The sequence below is a fragment of the Hippopotamus amphibius genome, chromosome 16, assembly GCF_030028045.1.
Source record: "Hippopotamus amphibius kiboko isolate mHipAmp2 chromosome 16, mHipAmp2.hap2, whole genome shotgun sequence".
Lineage (NCBI taxonomy): Eukaryota > Metazoa > Chordata > Mammalia > Artiodactyla > Hippopotamidae > Hippopotamus > Hippopotamus amphibius.
Window position 1 is genome coordinate 4,704,038 of NC_080201.1, and position 24,114 is coordinate 4,728,151.

Genomic DNA, 24,114 nt, shown 5'->3' on the forward strand with positions numbered 1-24,114 from the left:
AATTCTGGACGCGTGCGCCCCAGCCCCCCCTCGTGCCGCCCTCCACTCACCCATTCATGCCCTCCCTTACGCATCCACTCCCCTCCAGGGCACCGTCACAGTCCGGGCGGGTGCGGGAGGCAGCGTGACACTGCTGGCTCTGAGATGACACTGTCACAGCAGTCACATTTTGAGCCAGTTGCCCCAACTGCGAAAGTCCTGCTCCGTACAGACGGTACTGACAGCTGTCGGGATTCGCCGTGAGGACTCGGGGAGCCGTCCAGCACTTGCTACGTCTGGGTCACGGTGAGCACCGCTTGTGTGGTGGCAGCAGAAGCAATGCCGTCCAGCTCCCGGCTCCCTTTCCCCTGGCACCTGCGGAGAGCCTGGCTCTCAGCAGATCAGGCGGAGGCTGCAAAGCATACACAGAGTCGCTGCAGGGAGGCGGACGGTCAGGGGGTTGAGACCACAGGAGAAGAGCCTTTGGTGCTGATCTCGACAGAGAAGGACTGTTTGTAGGAGGCAGTGAAGATGTTTAACTTAAAACAGCAGTTCCCGGGAGGGGGCCCCAGATCCCCTGAGTCAGAAATGCCAGCGATGGACCCGACAGTCGGTGTTCTAACATGCTTTCGGGGGGGGGTTGAGCTTGGGTGCCAGGAATTAACAGGTTCGCCTCTGAACTCAAGAGCTGACCTGCACGGGCCTGCATTTCCCAGATTGGGACCATTTCCAATATTCTGCCACCTTAGCTGACTGTGTTGGGTCAGAGAAGTGGCCTCTACTCAAAGTGTGGTCCAGGGACTAGCAGCACCTCCCTCCCCAGAGCTTGTGAGAAATGTGGACTCTCGGCTCCACCCCAGGTGGGACGGGTCAGCATCTGCCTGTGAACAAGACCCCCAGGTGATTCGTGTGTTCGTTTGTCTGGGGAGCCTCTCGATGAAGCCGGCCTGGGCCTTTGCACGTATGAGTCTGCAGCCCCCCCGAGGAGGGCATATGGACCCCCTTCTGCAGATGGGAGACTAGGCTTGGTGCTCCTAGCAGGTGACAGATGGGGACGGGGGCCTGGGAGAGGCACCCTGGGAGGAGGTGTTGGAGACGGGGCCCAGGTCGCTGGGTGAAATCAGTGCAGCCTCCCCTGATCGCTCCCAGCTGAGCTCCCTCTAACCCTTGGGGCCGCCGGGAAGGCCCCGCCTCTGGGAGTCTTAAGACTCCCTTGCTCAGGCCAGAAGTCTCAGAAGCTACAAGCTCTTGGGACAGATGACCCTGACCTCTTGGCCCCTGTCCTCCTAGGTTCGGGGATGTGACCCCAATATATGCTCTCTAAGGCTCCCATAATTCATGACTCATTTGCCCACCCTGGCAGAGCTGGAATCTTCCTCTTACCCCCCCAAAGCCTCTGAAGTGAGCCCGAGTCCCCGTCCCTGATGGCCCAGGACTCTCTGTCGCCTTGAAGATTGGACTTGGTGGTAAGGACCAAGGGCTGGAGGCAGGGGGGTGGGCGAGAACAGCGATGGGGACGAAGGAGCTGGGGGTTTAGAAGAGAAAGGGGGTGGGCGGTCCAGGTGGCATTGAGTGGGAGGGCAGGAGTGCCAGTAAACAAGGTTGGAAGCTGGCGGGCCGTGTTTGCTGAGGGGAAAGGTGGTTGCACAATGCTTCGGAAAGGGGAAGCAGAGGCTCGGGAAGAGCGGTGCAGAGGCCGGGGTGGTTGAGACAGACATCTTGGATCTGGCTGGATTGGGGAGAGACCCATCCCAGCTGGGGAAGGATAGCGTGAGCTGAGAAGATGGTGCTAAGACTACCCCCTCTCTCCGCCCCTCTGCTGCTTCTAGCCATGGAGGGTCAGACCCCAGGAAGCAGAGCCCTCTCAGGAAAGACGGTTTCCGTGGCCTCCAGCCCCGGCCTGTCCTCGCTGGGCGCCGTCTTCATTCTCCTGAAGTCCGCGCTGGGCGCCGGCCTGCTCAACTTCCCGTGGGCCTTCCACAAGGCGGGTGGGGTGGTCCCCGCTTTCCTCGTGGAGCTGGTGAGTTCTTGGGGAGCGTTTTTGTTGGGGGTGGGGATTCTCCTGGGGCAGGTGTGAGCTGACTATTTTCCAGGCAGGGTCCTAAGCATTGCTTCTGCAGAGCTGCCTGTCTTTGAAATTATTCCTGTGGCTTTTGCTTTTCCGTCCCGCTCAGCTCGTGGGCTGAGAGCATCCTCTCTGTGACTGAGGGCCTCCCATCCAGGCAGGGGGTGGGGGAGTGGGAGGTAGAGGCATGGCGCATCCCTGCTGTACGTGCAGCACCTGCAGCCAATGAACCTGGCCTTTCGGCTGGGAAGACGCTGTCTCTGAATCACTGACTGACTTATCTTGCCGACCGGTCTCGACTCCACAGCGAAAGCCCAAGTCCTGTGGGCAGATCAGAACTGAGGCCGCTGCGACGCCCCCCCCCCAGCCTGCATGGTGTCAGGGGTGTTCGGCAACTTCTGCTGACTGTGTGTGGAGCCTGAACTCCCTCCTTTCCCAGAAGGTTCTAGGGCCTGACCATCCTCAGTGGGAAAGAGCTGCTAATTAGCACAGCTTCATTTTATTAGCAGTCTTTTCCTTGAGCTGGTAGGAATCAGGCCTTTCGAGGTACCCTCTTTGACGGGCATTCTCTCAAGTGTTTTTTTTATGGCAGCCGGCTGATACCAGCCATGCTCTAACCGTTTGTGGGCCCACGGGGCCTTTCTTGTCCTTCTGGAAGCCGCCAAATGCTGTCCTGTGGAGTGTCCAGGGTAACCCGAGCCACCTGCGTGCTGGACGAGCGCCTGTCTGGTGTCGGGTGTCTGAGACAGTGCGGTCTCCATCCGCATGAAGGTGGTTCTAATGGGGAACTGACGGGATTCAAGACGTCGAATGAGGTGGTGTGATGGATGGGATGACACCCGCGGGGGTGGGGCGGGGTGGGGGGCAGAGAAGACCCCTCCGAGGCGGCACTGAGATGGGAGGCCTTGTCCAGGTGCATGTGACGGGCAGCAGAGCTATGCTTGGCCGTGTGCAGCACAAAGGCTGCCCTTCCAGAACAGGGAGCCCGACCTCCAGCTCAAAGGGTCAGTGATAGAGGAGGTTGGGGGGCCCATGGTCAGGCACAGATGGGCCAGTCCGAGGGTGGCAGGCAGAACTGAGGCAGGGAGGTGGCACCCCGCTCCCCGGGCTCTGTGTGGGGTCTCCCAGCACCTTGCGGGAGTGCGGGGCTGACTCAGCAGGTCTGGGAGGGCCTGAGATCATGTGTCTCTGTCTGGCTCCCGGGTGACACAGATGCTGCTGGGGTGGATGGTCTAAAGATCCTACCTGGAGCAGGCAGGCCTGAGGAGAGGGGACCCCAAATATGAATAGGTGGAGACTCCTGAACCGGGAAGAAATCAGGCTGGTAATCAGCACCCCCTCCCCCACCCATTTCCTGACTCTCCCTTTCTCTTAGCCGGTGAGACTTCTGCCCTGTCCCCATTTAGAAGGCCCTACTCGGACAGGAGGCGTGTTTAAACATCCCTGCCACAGGGAGGCCAGCGGTGCCAGGTCTCTAATGGCCCCATTAGCAATGGAGGGTTAATGAAATTAACGAGCCTGGACCTTCCTCCAAAGAGAGGCGGGCCTGGCCGGGGGCTGGAAGGGCTCTTTGCCAACTGGCTGCTCAAAGGCTCAGGGACCCTCTCGCGGGTCCCCCACTCCCGTGCGGACCATTACGGTCCCCAGCCTGTTAGGCACCGGGCCGCACAGCAGGAGGTGAGCTGCAGGAGGTGAGCCGCAGGCGGCCGAGCGAAGCTGCATGTGGTGCCCCCCGTCACTCTCCATCGCTCACATTACCGCCTGAACCACCCCCCCCCACCCCTGTCTGCGGAAGACATTGTCTTCCATGACACCAGTCCCTGGTGCCACAAAGCTTGGCAACCGCTGCGCTACAGGAAAAAAGTGGGCCCATGAAAGGCGTGGTTCTACCAGAGCCCCCCTTGGGGGTGAGATGTGGGAAGGCTTCCTAGAGGAGGTGACCTCGGAGAGGAGGCATTGAGAGTAGGAGTTCCCTAGGTGAGGGGCAGTGGTGGAGGCAGGAGGGTGTTCCCGGCAGGGGAACCGGCAGGGGCAGAGGCCCAGGGGCTGGAGGGAGCATGCGGGTTCCTCCTGGCGCTGAACTTCCAAGTTTCTCTCACACGGTCCAGTTAGATGTTCCCCTTAGCAGCCCTCACTCAGGTGGCTGGAGGAAGAGCAAGTCTGCTGTCCAGGGGCGCCGAGTGCGGCTGAGGACGGCCATCCTCGCTCTCCCAGACTGCTTGGCTGAGCGCCTCCTGCATCTTTCTCCTCCATAGAAATGTGGGAGGGGAGGTCGGGCGCGGAGGGCAGGTCCTGCTTAGGGACACGTAGCCATCCGTCCTGGAAAGGCTCAAAAGCATTTAACTACATGGGGCAAGTGGGTCTCAAATGGATCACTTGGGGGTGGGGCGTCAGGTGGCACAGATGCTTATAGAAAGCAGCTTATAAGAAATTGCCAGAGTTGAACACACGTCTACCCTGACACCTAGGAATTCCACTCCTAGGTGTGTGTCCAGAAGGAAACGTGGGTCCTCACAACGACTGATTCTAGAATGCTCAGCTCTTGGGAATTCCCTGGTGGTCCAGTAGTAACACTCTGTGCGTTCACTGCTTGGGGCCCAGGTTCAATCCCTGGTCGGGGAACTAAGATCCCACAAGCTGTGTGGTGCGGCCAAAAAAATAAATAAAAATGTAGAATGCTCAGCTCTTCATGTGTAGTTGCCAAAAACGAAGAACAGCCCAGATGTCTGGCAACAGGGGACTGGACCAACCGATTGTGATTCTGTCCACACAGTGAAACAGCACTCGGCGAAAATAGGAGTAAACTACAGATGCGCCCAATAGGGCTGTCCCTCACAGACGATAGCACTCCGTGGAAGAAGCCAGATAAGCAAATACATAAAAGCGGAAAAATATTAGAGTGTTTTTTTCTGGGCACAGGACGGGGACAGAAAGTGACTGGGAAGGGACAGGAGGGCACTTCAGGGACGTGGTAATGTTTTGTGTCTTGTTAGGGGGTTAGGTTGTACCCTTTCCAGTGATACACTGATATACACTTAAGACTTTGTGCATTTCATTGCGTGTAAATTTAATCTTACGAGAAAGTATTATAAACAAATACCAAGCTCTAATTAATGGTATGCGTCCCCAAATCTTTGAGAGGAAGTATGCTAATATCCAGAACTTGCCTTGAAATGTACCCCCAAGTTTAGATGGACACATGGCCGCCTGGTAGGAATGTGATAAAACAAGCACAGTGACCTGCTCCTAGTAGAATCTAGGGGGTGGGTACATGGTGTTCATTGTAAAATTCTTCCAGCTTTCCTAGATGTTTACATATTTTTCAGAGTGTTAGAGAAAGTTTAAACTGAAGTAGAGAGAGCACTGGAGAGGGGGGTCCAGAGAATAAGAATGACCATCATTTCTTGACCGGTTGTCACGTGCCAGGCACTGAGCTGAGTGGGCTATGTGCTTTATTTAGTCCAAGTGCATCACAGCCCCCCAGTAAGGTAGATGGTATCACCCCCATGTCACAAATGGGAAAACAGAGGTTGATGATTGGCCTCATGCCACAGAGCAGGTGAATGGCAGAGTTGGACTTGAACCCAAGTATGCCTGCTTCCTCATTACCATGCTTCATGGCGCTCCACCCGGAACACGTGACCTTAGGAAACTAATTTAAGCTCTGGGTTTCTGGTGCCTCATTTGTCCAACTGGTGTGGAGTGGTGTGAATCCCAGATTCACAGACTCAGAGCCAGCGCAGCCTCTAGAATCCCCTGCTTTGCAGCTCTAGTTTCAGGGGAAGGGGCCGGTGGCTCGTCAGGTGGAGGCCCCAGGCTGTAGACAGCCATGGCCTCTGCAGGTGAGGCCCGGTGGGGGTGGTGTCAGCATCCCGGGGGGTGGCTGTGGGCACGCCTAGCCCCATGGTCCTGTTCTGCAGGTCTCCCTGGTTTTCCTGATCAGCGGGCTGGTCATCCTGGGCTATGCCGCCTCCGTCAGCGGCCAGGCCACCTACCAGGGCGTGGTCAGAGGGCTGTGTGGCCCGGCTGTCGGGAAGCTGTGTGAGGCCTGCTTCATCGTCAACCTGCTCATGATCTCCGTGGCCTTCCTCAGGGTGATCGGGGACCAGCTGGAGAAGTGTAAGTACCTGTGCTGGAGTCAGGGGTGACTCCGGGTGTGGAGCTCAGGTCCCCTGGGCTCCTGGTGGATGAACAGAATATGGGCGCTGGTCTGGGCCCTTGGTGAGGAGCAAGAGGCCGAGAGCACCCCAGTTCCTAACCTCGTGGGGAAGGGAGATCTAGGATTAGTCATTACCAGCACAGAGTCGTAGAGGGGCTGTGCTGCGGTGTCCAGTGGGGGCTCATCTTACAGACGGGGAGGTGGCACCAACTACAGAGACACCCCTGTGAGAGAGAACCAGTAATACCTTGAACTTGGAGATGTCAGAGACTCTCGGCCCCATGCACCCTTGGCCTCTAGTCCCCCACTAACAATTTCCCTCTGAGCACTGCTTTGACTGCATCTTAACTGATTTTGATATGTTCTGGTTTCAGTTTCATTACATTCAAACCTTTGCTAATTTTTGCTGTGATATCTTTTTTGACTCATGGGATGTTTAGAATTGTGTGATTCAGTTTCCAGTTATTTGGGAGTCTTCTAGATGCCTTTTTGGTTTCTGCCTTAAATGCGTTGTGGTTAGAGAACACACCTGTGCAGTTTTGGCATTTCAGACTTACTGTGTGGCTCAGCGTGTGGTCTGTCTTGGTGAGCTCTTAAATGGTGTGTATATTGTGTGGTTGTTGGTTGCAGTATTCTAGAACTCTCCATTAGGTCAAGGTGATCCAGAGATTCGATCAAATCTTCCATGGCCTTGCAGATTTTTTTTTGGCTGGGGGTGGGGTGGTGGGGGAATCTAGTTATTCTGTCAGGTTCTGAGAGAGGAAATGTTAAAATCTCCAATATGATTGTGGATTTGTGTATTCTTCCCTTTAATTCTATGAGTTTTTTCTCATGGTTTTTGAAGCTCTATTATTAAGCACACACTGTGAATTGCCTTTTTATCATGAAATTTCCCTTTTTGTCTTTGTAATACTTTGTCATTATATCCACCTTCTCTTCTATGAATATAGCCTCTCCAGCGTCCTTGAGATCAGTGTTTGCACAGAATTTCTCTTCCCACTCTTTTACTGTGAACCTAACTGTGGCTTGGAATTTTGAAACGCCTCTCTTGTAGACAGCATATGGTCAGGTCTTGCTTTTTTATCATCTTGACAGTCTTGGGTTATAATTGGAATATTTAGACTTTTTCTCGGCATATAATTACTGATATGGTTGGATCTCCGTCTACCATTTTACTGTTTGTTTTGTCTGTTCTGTCTCTTGAACCATGAAAAAAGGTTCCTGACGCAAGAATATGGAAATTAAAGGCTCCTAAGTTGTGGGAAGTGCTGTTATCCCCTCAAAAATCAAAGATGGTAAATCTGAACCTCCCAGAGGGTAAATGGGCACAAAGATGCCCTGACAGTGGAGAGTAGAGGTGACGTCAGATTTCACTTCTGGTCAGCTGGTGGTGCTGCTCTGCTGAGACAAATTCTGAGGTGCTGCCACATTGAGAAGGATTCTGAGGGGCTGCTGAACTGAGGAGGGTTCTAAGGGGCTGCTGTGTTGAGAAGGATTCTGAGGGGGTGCCATGTGGGAAGGATTCTAGGAGCTGCCATGTTGAGAAGGATTCTGAGGGCCTGCCTTCTTGGGAACGATCTGAGAGGCTGCCGTGTTGAAAATGATTTTGAGGGGCAACTGCATTGAAGAGAATTTTGGGAGCTGCCTTTTTTTTTTTTTTTTTTTAAGAACTTTTATTGAGATACAGTTAACAGGCAATAAACAGCATATATTTAGAGTGTACAATTTGGTATCCCAATCTCCCATTTCATCCCCCCCCAACCCTCCCTGTTTTCCCCACTTGGTGTCCATGTGTTTGTTCTCTACATCTCTGTCTCTATTTCTGCCTTGCATTTCCTCTTAGTTGTTAGTATTTGCCTTGTGTATTGAGGTGTTCCAATATTGGGTGCATATATATTTATAATTGTTATCTCCTCTTCTTGGATGGATCCCTTGATCTTTATGTAATGTCCTTTCTTGTCTCTTGTAACATTTTTTATTTTAAAGTCTATTTTATCTGATGTGACTATTGCTACTGCAGCTTTCTTTTGATTTCCATTTGCATGGAATATCTTTTTCCATCCCCTCACTTTCCGTCTGAATGTGTTGCCAGGTCTGAAGTGGGTCCCTTGTAGACAGCATATATATGGTCTTGTTTTTGTATCCATTCAGCCAGTCTGTGTCTTTTGGTTGGTGTGTTTAGTCCATGTATATTCCAGGTAATTACTGATATGTATGTTCCTATTACCATTTTCTTAATTGTTTTGTTTTTGTTTTTGTAGGTCCTTTTCTTCTCTTATGTTTCCCACTTTGAGAAGTTCCTTTAGCATTTGTTGCAGGGCTGGTTTTGTGGTGCTGAATTCTCTTAGCTGTTGCTTGTCTGTAAAGCTTTTGATTTCTCTGTCGAATCTGAATGAGATCCTTGCTGGGTAGAGTATTCTTGGTTGTAGATTCTTCCCTTTCATTGCTTGAAATATATCATGCCACTCCCTTCTGGCTTGCAGAGTTTCTGCTGAGAAATCAGCTGTTAACCTGATGGGAGTTCCCTTGTATGTTATTTGTCGTTTTTCCCTTGTTGCTTTTAATAACATTTCTCTGTCTTTAATTTTTGTCAGTTTGACTACTCTTATGTCTTGGTATGTTTCTCCTTGTATTTATCCTGCCTGGGACTCTCTGCGCTTCCTGGACTTGGGTAGCTGTTTCCTTTCCCATGTTAGGGAAGTTTTCAACTAGAATCTCTTCCAATATTTTCTCAGGTCCTTTCTCTCTCTCTTCTCCTTCTGGGACCCCTATAATGCGAATGTTGGCGTGTTTAACATTGTCCCAGAGGTCCCTTAGGCTGTCTTCACTTCTTTTCATTCTTTTTTCTTTATTCTTTTCTGCATCAGTGATGATCACCAGTCTGTCTTCCAGGTCACTTATTCGCCCTTCTGCCTCAGTTAATCTGCTGTTGGTTCCTTCTAGTGTATTTTTCATTTCCGTTATTGTGTTGCATATCTCTGTTTGTTTGTTCTTTAATTCTTCTAGGTCTTTGGTAAACTTTTTGATCTTTGCAGCCAATCTTTTTTCAAAGTCCTGGATCATCTTCACCATCATTATTCTAAATTCTTTTTCTGTAAGGGTGCCTACCTCCTCTTCATTTAGCTCTTTTTCTGGGTTTTTATCCTGTCCCTTCATCTGGTACAAAGTCCTCTGCTTTTTCATTTTCTCTATCTTTCTGTGGCTGTGGTTTTCAGTTCCACAAGATGAAATACTGCTGATCCTGCTTGATCCTGCTGTCTGCCCCCTTGTTGGGAGCTGCCTTTTTGAGGAGGCTTCTGAGGTAATGCTGTGTGAGGAGGTTTCTAGGGGCTGCCTTGTTGAGAAGTTTCTGAGATGCTGCTGTGTTTAGATCAATTGTAAGGAGTGGCCGTGTTGGGCAGGATTCTAAGGGTCTCCGTTATGAGAGGAAATTTAGGGGCAGCTGTCCTTTGGAGGATTCTGAGGGCCTGCAGTGTTCAGAAGGATCCTGAGTGGCTGCCCTGTTGAGGTAGATTCTGAGGGGCTGCTGTGTTGAAAATGATTTTGAGGATCTGCCATGTTGGGAAGGAATCTGAGGGGCTGTCTCACTGAGAAGATTCTGAGTCACTGCTATTTTGGGAAGGATTCTGAGGGGCTGCCATGTTGAGGAAGATTCCGAGTTGCTGCCTTGTTAAGAAGTGTTTGAGGGCCTGCAGTATTTGGCAGGATCTGAGGATCTGCTGCGCTGAGAAGACTTTTGTGGGGCTGGCATGTTGAGGAGGATCTGAGGTGCTGCTGTATTAAGAATTATTCTGAGGGCCTACCTTCTTGGGAAGGATCTGAGTGGCTACCATGGTGTGAAGGCCTTTGACGGGCTGCCATATGAGAAGGATTGTAGAGGCTGCTGTGTTTAGAAGAATCTTGAGAGCTGCTGTGTTGTGGAAGATTCTGAGGGGCTACAGTGTTGGGAAAGATTCTGAGGGACAGCTCTTTTGGGAAGGATTCTGAGCGGCTGCCATGTTGAAAATTATTTTGATGGGCTGCCATGTTGAGGAGGATTCTGAGGTGCTGCCTTGTTGAGAAGGATGCTGAGGGCCTGTAGTATTTGGAAGGATTCTGTGAGGCTGCAGTGTTGAGAAGGATCTGAGGCCCTCTGCATTGAGAAGATCTTATGGGCTGCCAATCTTTGGAGGATTCTCAGGGGCTCCCATGTTGAGAAGGATTCTGAGGGGCTGCCATGGTGGGATGGACTTTGATGGGCTGCCATATGAGAAGGATTGTAGAGGTTGCCGTGTTTAGAAGAATCTTGAGAGCTGCTGTGTTGTGGAGGATTCTGAGGGGCTACAGTGTTGGGAAAGATTCTAAGGGGTGGCTGTGTTGAGGAGGATACTGAGGGCCTGCAGTATTTGGAAGGATTCTTTGGGGATACCGTGTTCGGAAGGATCTGAGGGGCTGTGGTGTTGAGAAGGATTTTGAGTGCTGTCCTGTTGAGGAGGATTCTGAGGGGCTGCCATATTGAAAACGATTTTGAGAGACTGCCATGTTGAGAATCTGGGGTACTGCTATGTTGAGAAGTTTTCTGGGTGGCTGTGATGTTGAGAAGGATTCTGAGGAACTGTCTTGTTGAGAAGGATCTGAGGGCCTGCCATGTTGAGAAGGATTCTGAGGGCATACCTTCTTGGGAAGGATCTGAGGGGCTGCCATGTTGAAAATGATTTTGAGGGGCAGTCGTGTTGAAGAGAATCTTAGGAGCTGACTTTTCGGTGAGGATTCTGAGGGAATGCTGTGTGAGGAGATCCTAGGGGCTGCCGTGTTGGGAAGAATCTTAGCAGCTACAGTGTTGAGAAGGATTCTGAGGGCCTGCCTTATTGAGAAGGATTCTGAGAACCCGACTTCTTGGGAAGGATCCTAGGGCTTGTAGTGTTGGGAAGGGTTCTGACAGGCTGCCGTATGAGGCGGATTCTAGGGGCTGCCTTGTTTAGAAGAATCTTAGGGGCTGCTGTGATGGGAAAGATTGTGAGAGGCAGCTGTAATGAGATGGGTTCTGAGGGCCTCCGTGTTGAGAAGAATGTTCCAACTGCAGTTTCGTAAGAATTCCGAGGGGCTGCCATTTCGAGGAGGATTTGAGGGGCTACTGTGTGAGAACGAGTCTAGGGGCTACCACGCTGAGAGGAATTGTAGGAGCTACTGTGCTGGAAAGTATTCCGAGGGCCAACAAGTTGGGAAGAATCTTAGGGGCCACCATGTCTTGGAGGATTCTCAGGGGCTTATGTGTTAAGAAGGATCTGAGGGGCTGCTGTGTCAGAAGTATTCTGAGGGCCAGTCCTCTTGATGAGGATTCTGAGGGACTGCCATGTTGAAAATGATTTTGAGGGGCTGCTGTGTTGAGAAGGATCCTGAGGGCTGCCATGTTGGGAAGTATTCTGATGGCCTACGATGTTAGGAAGGATTCTGAGGGGCTGACCTGTTGAGGAAGATTCTGAGTGGCTGTCGTGCTGAAAAGACTTTTGGGGGGCGCTGGCATGTTGAGGATCTGAGGTGCTGCCGTATTGAGAGGTATTCTGAGGGCCTGCCTTCTTGGGAAGGATCTGAGTGGCTGCCATGGTGTGAAGGCCTTTGATGGGCTGTCATATGAGAAGGACTGTAGAGGTTGCCATGTTTAGAAGAATCTTACAAGCTGCTGTGTTGTAGAGGTTTCTGAGGGGCTACAGTGTTGGGAAAGATTCTAAGGGATGGCTGTGTTGAGGAGGATTCTGAGGTGCTGGCATGCTTGGAACGATCTGAGGCTCTCTGGGTTGAGAAGATCTCATGGGCTGCCATACTTTGGAGGAGTCTCAGGGGCTCCTGTGTTGAGAAGGATTCTGAGGGGCTGCCATGTTGAGAAGGATCTGAGAGCCTGCAGTGTTGAGAAGAATTTTGAGAGGCTGCTTTGTTGTGAAGTATCCTGCGTGGCTGCCATGTTGAGAAGATTCTGAGAAGCTGCCATTTTTAGTTCGATTGTAAGGGGAGGCCATGTTGGGAAGGATTCTAAGGACCTCCGTTTTGAGAAGAATCTTAGGGGCTGCTGTCCTTTGGAGGATTTTCAGGGGCTGCCGTGTTGAGAAGGATCTGAGGGGCCGCTGTGTTGAGAAATATTCTGAGACGCTGCCATGTTGAAAATGATTTTGAGGGGCTGCCATGTTGAGGAGGATTCTGAGCTGCTGCCTTGTTGAGAAGTGTTTGAGGGCCTGCAGTGTTTGGAAGGATTCTGAGGGGTGTCATATTGAGGAGGATATGAGGTGCTTCCATGTTGAGAAGGATTCTATGGAGTTGCCGTGTTGGGAAGGATTCTGAGGGCCTCAGTGTTGAGAAGAAATTAGTGGCTGTCGTATTGAAGGGGATTCTCAGGGGCTGCCAAGTTGAAAATGATTTTGTGGGGCTGCCATGTTGGGAAGGAATCTGAGGTGCTGCATTGTTTTGTTTGGAAGGATTCTGAGGGGCTATCTCATTTAGAAGATTCTGAGTCCCTGCTGTGTTGGGAAGGATTCTGATGGACCGCTGCATGAGAAGGATTCTGAGGACCTCGGTGTTGAGAAGATTCTTAGGGGCTGTCGTGTTTAGGAGGATCTGAGGTGCAGCCATATTGAGAAAGTTTCTGAGGTGCTGCAGTGTTAGCAAGGATTCTGATGGGCTGCCATGTCCGAAGGACTCTGAGGGTCTCCGTGTTGAGAACATCCCAGGGGCTTCCGTGTTGTGGAGGATTCTGGGGGCCTGACATGGTTAGAATAACCTTAGGGGCTGTGGTGTTGAGAAGGATCTGAGGGGCTGCCATGTTGAGAAGATTCTGAGGAGCTTCTGTTTTAGGAAGGAGCATGAGGGGTGGTTGTGTTTAGGAGGATTCTGAGGGGCCAGTGTGTTGAGATTTTGGGCTCAATGGATCACCTGGAGGAATTAGAGCATTGATTGGATGCAGGTCAACCCATCTCTGAGTGGATTGACTGGTGTGAAGAGAGCATCGTTTGTGTGTTTCTGGTTAGGTATTTAGGGATGTGTCTTTCCAAAGGCAAGTCCAGGTTTCTTGGGCTGAAGGCTAATTGGGGGTTGGGGTTTTTGATGGATTTATTACATTCATTGGGTACAAATGACTCTAAGTGATGGTGCCGAGGACACCAATGTACGGCCTGGCAATGAGGGCTCAGGAAGGAGCTGGGTGGCCCTGATGGCTGAGGTGGGCTTTCCTGGCTCAGGAGTCCAGATAGATGAGAAGGACTTGCACCCCATCCCAGGCCACGTGGGGCCTGGCATTCACAAAGATCTCTGCACACCTTTGGGCGTGTGCATTCCCTTGGCCGGGAAAGCTTGCCTTGCCTCCTGCAGGGAGGTCTCTACACTGAGCTGGACGTGGAGTTGTCCCATTATGTCACTCCAGTAGAAACAAACCGTTGTGGTCAGGCGTTTCTTTCTTTTCATTGCTGGTTCTATTGAGCATGTGGTGAGAACAGGAATGGTTACGTTATAGCAGTGCCAGCACCCTGAAGTGGGCCAGGAACCAGCTCTCAGCACCCCCACCTCTTGGGCTGCCCGGCCACCTCACCCCACGAGCTTCTGGCCTCCAGCATCTTGCTGTCTCCCCTTGGCACGCCCCTCCCCCATCTGTCTAGCCTCTTCTATCAACTCCAAATTCTCCATCTTATTGTGGCGGAATCAAAATGGCCCCAGACTCTTAGGTGTTCCTTCTCTTGAGAGGTTGATGGGGTCCATGACCCCTCCCCTTGCATCAGAGCTGGCTCTGTGGCGGCTCAGCCCGGCGGAGGATAGCAGGTGGGAGGCTGCCAGTTCCAGGCCTGGCCTTTAAGAGGACAACAGCTTCCACCTTGGGCTCAGGACCCCCAGCTGCCATGGAGCAGCCTGCTGGAGAGTCTGCAGGGAGGGCCTCGCTGATCCCAGGCATCCCCACTAGGCACCCTGTGTGAGCGCAGCCATCGAGGACCCTCCAGCCCCGCCCCCCTGCCAAGTACCCTCGAGGGACCCCAGCTGATCCCTCGTGGAGCAGAAGTGGTCAGCTCAGCCCCGGCCTAATTCTTCTTTTCTGCCAAATAACGGGGTTGCCCCAGGCCACTGTTCGGGGGGACGTGTGTGTGCAGCAGCTCCGGAACCAGGCAGTGACGGCCTCCCCAGCACCGGCATCAAAAAGCAGCTCCAGGCCCCAGCTCCACCCCACACACCCTTTAAGCTGTTGAGCAAACAAAAAAGGATGTTTTACAAGAACAGGAGGCCTGGGTGCCTCACAGGCAGACCATAGTGTCTTTGCTGCTGATTCCAGCACTTAGAGCAGCGCCTGCAGGGCGGAAGGAACTCGGTGAAGGTCTTTGAATGAATTCCTGCAGCGTGTTCCCTCCGTCCTGGTGCGATGTGACAAGGTCCCCATCATGCGTGTCATCCCATCCTTTAAACTCACGGGGATGACTTAGTGCCCCCGGCGAACCCACCTGGGGACCCAGAGCTGGGAACCCCGTGGCTGTGGCTGTACCCCTGGGAGAGGGCCTCGTGGGGCTCGCTGCATCTCCATCCCTCCCTCCCACCAGTGTGTGACTTCCTCCTGCCCGGCACCCTGCCAGCCCTGCAGCCCTGGTACACCGACCAGCGCTTCACCCTGACGCTGCTGTCTGAGCTGGTCATCCTGCCCCTGTCCATTCCGCGCGAGATTGGCTTCCAGAAATACACAAGGTAGGGGCTGAGGACCCTTCCTGGCAGGGCGATGGCTGGGGCTGGGTCCCCACCTCAGCTGGCATTCAGAGGGTGGCTTCTGTCCGTCTGGGAGGGGGAGCTGCCAGCATTGGCCTTCCCGTTTGGAGAAGGGGAAAAATTTTTTAATTACACAATCATACATGTGCATGATAGAAAATACAGATAAACAAAAAAGAGAATTACCTATAATGACAGGGCTTGCAGCTGACATTTTGTTACTTAGTGCTCGCAGACGTTTTCTGCACACACACGTGCGTGCACAAGCACCGAGAGAGACACGCACACTTTTTTTCATTTTACCATCTGAGGCTCTACATATACTTTTGAAAAACTAAAGTCTGGCAAAAGTCTTCACACAGTGTGTCACCCACCTTTCCCTGTCATGTAGTGAAATGGAGCAGAGAAACTGGGCAGGACCCCTCCACCCTCACCAGCTGAGCCAGGGTCCCCCTTCCCACTCTGCTGTGGCTGAGCGGGCGGTGTCCCAACTTAGATGCTGAATCCCAGCAGCCCTGTGGCTGTTGTTGGAGAGACGGGGGCGCCGGTAGTGATCACAGCCTCTCAGATTTGACCCTGCTGGGCCTGAGCGCAGCCCTGCCTGCCTGGAATGCTCTTCCCGCTGAGCCCGTTGTACAGATAAGGAAATTGAGGCTCAGACAATGAGAACTTGGGCCAACACCTTGCCAGCGTGGGCGGAGCTGGCATTGAGACCACGCTCTGTGGGGCTGCCCGGGCCGTGCCTCACCACGGGGCCCCTAACACTGAGCTCCGTCCGTGTGTTAGCATCTTAGGCACCCTGGCTGCCTGCTACCTGACCCTGGTCATCGTGGCACAATACTACCTCGGGCCCCAAGACCTCGCTCGTGAGCCCCCCCTGGCGTCGAGGTGAGTCTGGGGGACGGCTTCCTGGGGCTGCTGTGACGGGGTGGGACACTTCTCCCCACCATGGTTTGCACAGAGCCCTGGCTCGTCCCGTGAAGTCCAAGTCTCTGGTGCATAGAGCTCAGCAGAAGCTCCTTTCCTGGGACTTCCGTGGCGGTCCAGCGGTTAAGAGTCCGCGCTTCCACTGTAGGGGACGCGGGTTCGATCCCTGGTCAGGATGTGAGATCTCACATGCCGTGCAGTGCAGCCAAAAAAAAAAAACAAGACAATCAAAAAACAACTCCTTTTCTTCTTCAGAGTGACACAGCTGTTGCTAGGGATGGAGGACAGGCTGAGGGACAGGGATGCACTAGACACCCCGCCAGCCTGGGGCTCCTAGGCTGTTACAAATGCATCCCCCACAGCATAGAGGAGGCAGAACTGGCCAGCGAGGTGCAGGTGTTGGGGCGGAGGCCAGTGAGGCCTGAGCAGCCTGAGCAAGGCCAAGAGTGGGCGTGGGTGCGGAGGGCGTCCTCTAGGGACTTGGGGCTGCGGTGAGGACTTCGGTTTTGCACGGAAGACATTGCAGGGTTTTGATCACAGCAGGGGTTTGAAATCAAATCGGATGGTGGCAGGGCAGCTCCATGGGCCTGTGACCTGTGACATCACCCAGGGTCCTGGGCTCACAAGGGCCCACGCTTAGTTTAACGCCCTGCTGCTACCATCTTGAACTTCACGGCTGTTGAACCAGGAGCCAGTGTGTTCATTTTGCACTGGGTCCTGCAAACCGTGTGGCCCCTCCTGGAGGACAGATTGGAAGTGGAGTGGGAGAGAGAAGAGTCCGGGGTGACTCTGAGCTTAGGTGAGGCCATTTCCTGGGCTGGGTGGGACGGGGAGGCACAGGCAGCTGGGGGAGGGGTTGGGTGGGGTGTGTTAGGCTGGAGGCGGCTTTGAGACACTAAATAAAGATGTCAGGGAGCTTGTCAGACTGTGCGTCTGGAGTTCGGAAAGGCCTGGGCTGGAGAGAGAGATCGGCCCAGAGATGGCGTATAAGGCCACGAGCCTGGGTGAGAACTATAACTGAGCCGGTGGTCCTCCACTGGCCCTGGGGGCTCAGGGAGAGGGATGGCGGGTTAGGAGCACATGTTCGCTTCCTAGGGCTGCTCGTAGTAACACGTGACCACAGACTGGGTGGCTGAAAGCAGCAGAAACTTCCCCCTTGGTTCTGGAAGCGAGAAATCCAAAATCCAGGTGTGGACAGGGCTGCGCTCCCTCTGGAAGCTCCAGGGAGGGTGGGTCCTTCCCGGCCCTCCCAGCGTCTGGTGTTGCCGGCACGTTCTGGCCTTCCTTGGCCTGCAGATGCTTCGCTCCACCCTCGGCCCTCATCATCACATCGCCTTCTCCCTGTGTGTGTTTTCTCTTCCTATAAGAACACCAGTCGTTGGGTTAACGCCCAGCCAACTCCAGTACAACCTCATCTTAATTTAACCAATTACATCTACAAAGACCCTATTTCCAAATAAGATTTCATTCTGAGGTTCCCAGTGGATATCAATTTGGGGGGACACTATACCACCCAAGACAGAGGATAATAGAAGGTGGGTCTCTGTCAGCAAAATTTCAAGAAGGTTGGGGTGATTGCCACCAGATGCCACTCCCGGGTCACAGGGGGCTGGGCCCTGGCACTGGATGTGGCCATGGAGGCCGGTCTGGATGTGGCTGAGTTCTGTCAGGGCAGGAGGTGGGGATGAAGGCCCAGGTGGACTGGTTCAGGAGAGGGGGAAGGAGACAGGCAAGAGCCCTTCTGAGGAGGAGAGGAGAGGCCACAGCACGTATGGATGCTGACGGGATAGTCCAGCAGGGAAGGAAACCTGATCAGGAGACGGCTGGATCCACTGCTGATCTGTGGCCTTGAGTCTGCAGAGGGGAGGGCCCTGCGCTCTGGAGATGCAGCCTCCAAGGCTGGAGCGTGGGCGGTCTCACCCACAGGAACAGGAGGGGACAGCGCGTGTGGCCCAGAGGACGCAGGCAGGCAGATGGAGCCGTGGAAGCGTGGGTGCTAAGAAGCTGGCCTTCGGCTGACGGTGCTGTTGAGGGAGGTCTGGGAAGGCGGGGCTTGACTGGGAGGCTCCATGAGCTGCCTCCACAGTTGAGAGTCGGCCGGAACACAGCACACAAGGGCGAGGCCACTGTGAGGGTTTCCTGTGGCTGCTACAACAATTTACTGCCAAACTGGTGACTTAAAACTACACACATTTATTAGCTTAGAGTTCTGATATCAGAAGTCCAAAATAAGTCTCACCAGGCTAAAATCAAGATGTCAGCAGGGCTGTGTTCCTTTTGGAAGCTCTAGACAGGAGTCTGTTTCCTTGCCTTTTCCAGCTCCTAGAAGCACCCACGCTTCTTTGCTTGTGGCCCCTTTGTCCGTCTTCAAAGCCAACAAGGTTCCATCTCTCTGACCCTGCTTCTGTGGTCACAGCTCCCTCTGACCACAGCTGGGGAAGGTTCTCTGACTGCAAGGGTCCTTGTGCTACATTGGTCCTGGATAATCCAGGGTCATCTCGCATCTCAAAGTCCTGACCTTCATCACACCTGCAGAGTCCCTTGTGTGATATAGGGCCACAGATTCCCGGGATTAGGATGTGGACCTCTTTGGGGCCCACTGTTCTACCACAACCAGGAAACCCTGATTCTATAGTGGGTGCTGGTTATGGCCTTTCCACTGTATGACTCTGAAGGTGCTGAAGGCTGATACCTAGAGCTGCTTATTAAAGGAAGCTGGAGGGCTACTACTTGGGGACCACTGAGAGGGCTTGACTTGAAGATTCTGCCCTATGCACCCCTCAGTTCTCTTAGGCAGCTTGGGTGGAGGTCAAACCATCCTTGCCCTATTAGGGTCTGTTTGATGAATGCTGCCTGTGCCCACCCCCACCCCCACCCCAGTCCCTAACCTCATTGGAAACAGGCAGCCTCCAAGGAAGCCTGGGAGTTCCTCCTAGCCAAACCCTGCCCAAGTTGTGCCTGCATGGAGAATGTCAAGTTGCCACATATCAGCACAGATGTACTTAGAAAGTGCAACATTTAACATGCTGCCTTTTCCATGGCCCCAAACCTGGCAGTGGACGATGTGGTTATTAAAACCTATCTTACAGGGACTTCCTAGGTGGCGCAGTGGTTAAGAATCCGCCTACCAGTGCAGGGGACACGGGTTTGAGCCCTGTTCCAGAAAGATCTCACATGCTGCAGAGCAACTAAGCCTGTGTGCTACAACTACTGAGCCTGCACTCTAGAGCCTGTGAGCCACAGCTATTGAGCCCATGTGCTGCAACTACTGAAGCCCATGTGCCTAGAGCCTGAGCTCCATGACAAGAGAAGTCACTGCTATGAGAAGCCTACGCACTGCAACAAAGAGTAGCCCAGCTTGCTACAACTAGAAAAAGCCCGCGCACAGCAACGAAAACCCAATGCAGCCAACAAATAAATAATAAAGTTAAAAAACAACAACAAAACCTGTCTTATAGTCATGCTTAGTTACATATTGCTGGTATTGTTTAAAACTCATCTTCAAGTTGAAGGTTGTTTCGAGTTTATCTTTTTGTAACACCTGTTTTCATCTCTTTATAGTCCTTCCTCCTGGACCTCTGTGTTTAGTGTCTTCCCCACCATCTGCTTTGGGTTTCAGGTAAGCTTGGCGTCCGTGCTGAAGAGGGTGGCGTTTGCAAGCTGTGGTGACTGCCTGCTCTCTCGGGAGAGTGTGGCCTCCCTGTCAGGGGAGAAGTGTGAAGACTTGTTGCAGGATGAGATGGGCTGTCTCTGGGAGATGGTGCACATGGTTAGGCTTAGTGAGCTGTGAATTTAAGTGGAACTTGGGAACCCAGCCCCACTGACAGTCAAGAGCAGCAGCACGTTTGTTGGGTCTGGGGTTGAGTGTGGGGGTCCGGGACTGTCCCGTCCTCTGCAAAGTCTTCGCACCAGTGTCGCCATGCCTGGAGACGCGGAGTGGCCTGCTTACGTAGAATGCCTTCGTGCAGGTGGATGCTGCCGCAGGGGTCTGGAGGCTTGTAGGCTAGGACGGCGGAAAGGTGTGCAGGTGGAGTACTGGGTAGAATATATGGAGTTTGATAGAATGTCATGGAGTGAGGAATTCTGTGTGTGGAATCTAGCAGAAGGGCTTCTGATGCAGCCCTGGTGGGGCGGATCCAGAGGTGCCCTTTTCCAGGCGCTGATGCCTGGAAGGAGTTGAGGGATGTGTGGGAGGCAGCCAGGTGAAGGGGAGGGCGCTTCAGTCAGAGAGCCACGGAGGGGAGGGGGTCCCAGGCTGGAGAGCTGCAAAGGGCAGGGTAGATGGGATGGGAGGGCTCTGCTCCTTGCCTTCTGGTCTCTCCCGGGGTTCCCGGTCTCCTTGCAGGTGGCAGCTGACTCCCTTCTTCCATTGTTTATTTTAGGAAAGATTTGCCTCTCTGCTAAAAACAGCCACCTACCCACCACACCACCAACAAAACCACCCGAAGTAAAATCAAATTCGCAAGGGAAAGTGGCTCAGGGTTGGCAGTGTCTCAGCTTCCTAGGCCGAGTGTCATCTTCCTTCCTCTTTCTGTTCGTCTTCTTGTATTTTCTTTGAGAACCATTTTTTTGGAAACAAAAAAAAATCCTGAAACTTTTCCATTTCTGTTTTCCATAAATGAGTTGCTGTATTGGTTTCTAGGGCTTAGCAAGCCGCTTACAGAATTTCTCACGTTTCTTCCTACACACCCAATATTTTGAAAGATGTAAAGCGATGATTTTGCTGTCAACTGTTTGTCTGGATGTAGTTTAACCAGCCCTCTCTCGGGTGCCTGAGCACCATATGGTGTAGCAGGCTTGTGCCGGGCGGGGGTGGGGGGGCTGCTTTCCAGATGCTTGCGAGGGGGGGCCCCTCACCTTTGCCTCAGCTTCCTCATCCTATTCTCCTAGCAACCGAGGCCTGGACTGCGGTTTCCAGGGACACGGGATGCAGAGACGGGGAATTGGGGAGAGATGTGGATTTCAGGGTGGGGGTGGGGCTGAGGACTGTTGCTGAGGCCAGGGATGGGGCTGCCAGGATCCAGCTTGGGGAGTCAGGGATCTGGGGGTGGGGGGACTAGACACAGGTGAACGTGGAAGGGAGTAGGCTGAGGAGTGGGGCAAGGCTGGAGGGGCTTTGCGGGGAGGGGGGTCACCAGTCATCATCAGGAGCTCTGGCCTGGTTCAAACACGCCCCGCCCCATACACTCAGCAAGGGGGCACCCCCTCCAGTCTGCGCAGAGTCGGAAAGAGGGGCCTGAGGGGGAGCAGGGGTGGGTGTGCAGGCTGTGCTCCCAGCTGCCCTGGCCATACGTGGTACTTCTCGCCCCCACTTTGTTTTTAAATTTAAGTGTGGTTGATTTACAATGTCGTGTTAGTTTCAGGTGTACAGCACAGTGATTCGGATAACTGAATATATATATACGCATGTATATGTTCTTTTTCAGATTCTTTTCCTTTATAGGTTACTGTAAAATGTTGAGTAGAGTTCCTTGTACTATACAGTAGGTTCTTGTTATCTATTTCATATGTAGTAGTGTGTACTCATCTGACTTACTTCACTTAGTATGACAATCTCTAGATCCATCCATGCTGCTACAAATGGCATTATTTCATCCTTTTTATGGCTGAGTAATATTCCATTGTATATATGTGCCACATCTTCTTTATCCATGCATCTGTCAGTGGACAGTTAGGTTGCTTCCATGTCTTGGCTATTGTGAATAGTGCTGCTGTGAACATTGGGGTGCATGTATCTTTTTGAATTATAGTTTTGTCTGGCTATGTATACAGGAGTGGGATTGCTGGATCACAGGGTAGCTCTATTCTTAGTTGTTTAAGCAACTTCCATACTGTTCTCCACAGTGGCTGCACCAGCTTACATTCCCACCAGTAGTGTAGGAGGGCTCCCTTTTCTCCACACCCTCTCCAGCATTTGTTATTTGTAGACTTTTTCACGATGGCCATTCTGACTGGTGTGAGGTGATACCTCACTGTAATTTTGATGTGCATTTCTCTAATAATTACTGGTGTTGAGCATCTTTTCATGTGCCTGTTGGCCGTCTGTATGTCTTCTTTTCCCTTGTTGCTTTTGAGATACAACTTACATGGGATACAACTTACCACTCTAAAGTGTACAATTCCGTGGTTTTTAGTATGTTCACAAAGTTGTGAAACCATCGCCACCATCAATTTTACATTTTCATCGCCCCCCAGAGAAACTCGTACCTGTTACCAGTCACTCCCCATTCCCCCCTTGCTCCCCTCCTAGCCCCTGGCAGCCACGGATCTTTCTGTCTCTGAATGTGTCTGTTCTGGATGCTTCATGTAAGTGGAGTCATACAGTATATGGTCCTTTGTAACTGGCTTCTTTCACTCAGTGTGGTGTTTTCAAGGATCGTCCGTGTGGTACACGTGTCAGTACGCATCCCTTTCATGGCTGGATGATACTCCACTGTCTGGCGAGTCCGCAGCTTGTTTTTCCATTCCTCAGCTGGTGGACGTTTGAGCTGTTTCCACTTCTTACCACCACCTGCCCTGCATCCTATCAGTTAGTGACTAGTGAGCCTGCTCTCGGCAAGTCACCATCGTAGATGCTGTCCCAGCAGGGCAGCCCCGCCCTTGGAAGCTTTCTTTCCCCAAATAAGACCAAGAGAAACACAAGCCAGGAGTCTTAGGACAAACAGGAGGAAGGGCAGGGCTCCATCCTGCCACCACCAAGCCTCTTTTTCCCCACGTCTGGGTCCCCGAGTACAGGAGGCAGGAGTGTTGACCCTGAGATCCACTGTTGGTTGAGGGTCCCTGGGCAGGGGAGGGGGGGATTTAAGTCCCCATTGCCTGGCTGAGCCAGCCTGCAGGCCAGCGGGCTCCTGTGAGGTCAGGGAGGTCCCTGAGGCTCACCTGTTGTGGAAGGTGTGTGTGAGCTCCCCCTGGGCTGGACGCCGCCTCTGTGGCTGGAATCGGCAGGCACAGTGGGCACTCCACGAGCGTGGGGACTGTGTGGGGCTGGTCAACAGGTACCCAGACGCGCACTGCGGGGGACCAGTAAGGACCTGAGCGTGGAGAGTTGGGGTTGGGTGCGGGGAGGCCTCATGGCTGCAAGTGGGGCAAAGGGATGGATGATTCAGTGACCACCGGAGTGCCCCTCACCTGTGAGCCAGGCTCCATGCTGGGCATAAGCATGGCAGGTGTGTCTGTCACCACGCACCTGACCCACGCTGGACCAGCAAACCAAGCTGTGCTCCTGGGCCGGGGGTGGAGGGGACCCATGAGAGTGGAATTCGGCCAGCTGAGGGGGAGGGCGTTCCTAAAGGATGAGTAGGAGCTGGCTGGGCCAGTAGGAGACGTCGCAGGCAGAGCGCACAGCGCAGGCAAAGGCTCTGAGGCAGCGAAGAGGGACAGCGGGGGGCTGAGCTCGGTGGGTGAGGGGAGTGGGGCTCTGGAGCCTGGCGAGTGGGCAGGCGTGGACGGTCACTGTGTTGGCTTTCATCAGAAGTGAGAAAATGGACTTGATGGTGAGACCCTGTCCCGGGAGCCTGGGAAGATCCTGGAGCCCGTAGGGTGCCTCCAGAAGCAGCAGCGCCTCTCACCCCAGCTGCTCACCGGGGTCTCCTGGGCTGCTGGTGAAACACCGCCGCTCAGGACCTGCCCCAGATAAGTCAAGCCCACATCACAGGTGGGCTCTTGGCATTGGCTACATGTATTTTATATTTTTAAAACTTTGACCATGTGATGTCGTACGCAGGGCATATGTACACCATAGGTACGTGTACTCCCACGAAACCCTCCCCTGTGGGGATGTAGAGCGTCGTCAGCACCGCCCACCCCCCGGTGCTCCTTCGAAGCACCCCCCCCCACCCACGCACCCCACTGTTCTGCCCTCTGTCCCCATAAGTAACGACTCGCAACGGGGGGTGATCTTGCGCCCCTCCCCCCAGGGGACCTTTGGATATGTCTGAAGACATTTTTGGTTGTCACAACGAGGGGGGAGGCTCCTGGCATCCAGCAGTTCAAGGCCGGGGATGTGGCCCACATCCCAGCTTGCACAGGACGGCCCCCAAGCATCAGCAGTGCTGCGGTTGAGAACCTCATCCTGGCTTGTCCGGCTCGTCACCTGAACTTCACGTACATGGAAACATTCTTCTTCTCTGGTGTCTTTTGCTCCACATTACAGCCGCAGGGCTGTCTGTGTTGAGATGTGCAGTTGTGTGCAGCCTTTCCTGGTGCCGTGTAACATTCCACACACAAGTATCTGATGCCTGACTTCTGCCTTCTGCTGGTGGTGGGCATGTGGGTTGTTGCC

General features: G+C 53.1%; 1 protein-coding gene across 1 annotated transcript in view; it reads left to right on the forward strand.

Annotated features, from left to right (window-relative positions):
* Positions 1-1,395: 1,395 nt before the first annotated feature.
* The window catches only part of SLC38A8 (solute carrier family 38 member 8), a 36,700-nt gene continuing 13,981 nt past the window's right edge, over positions 1,396-24,114 (forward strand). The window contains exons 1-6 of the mRNA XM_057713618.1: positions 1,396-1,445; positions 1,809-1,999; positions 5,965-6,163; positions 14,747-14,888; positions 15,693-15,794; positions 19,395-19,452. Coding sequence (XP_057569601.1) covers positions 1,811-1,999; positions 5,965-6,163; positions 14,747-14,888; positions 15,693-15,794; positions 19,395-19,452 — 690 coding nt within the window. The 5' untranslated portion in view covers positions 1,396-1,445; positions 1,809-1,810. The remainder of the gene's footprint in view (positions 1,446-1,808; positions 2,000-5,964; positions 6,164-14,746; positions 14,889-15,692; positions 15,795-19,394; positions 19,453-24,114) is intronic.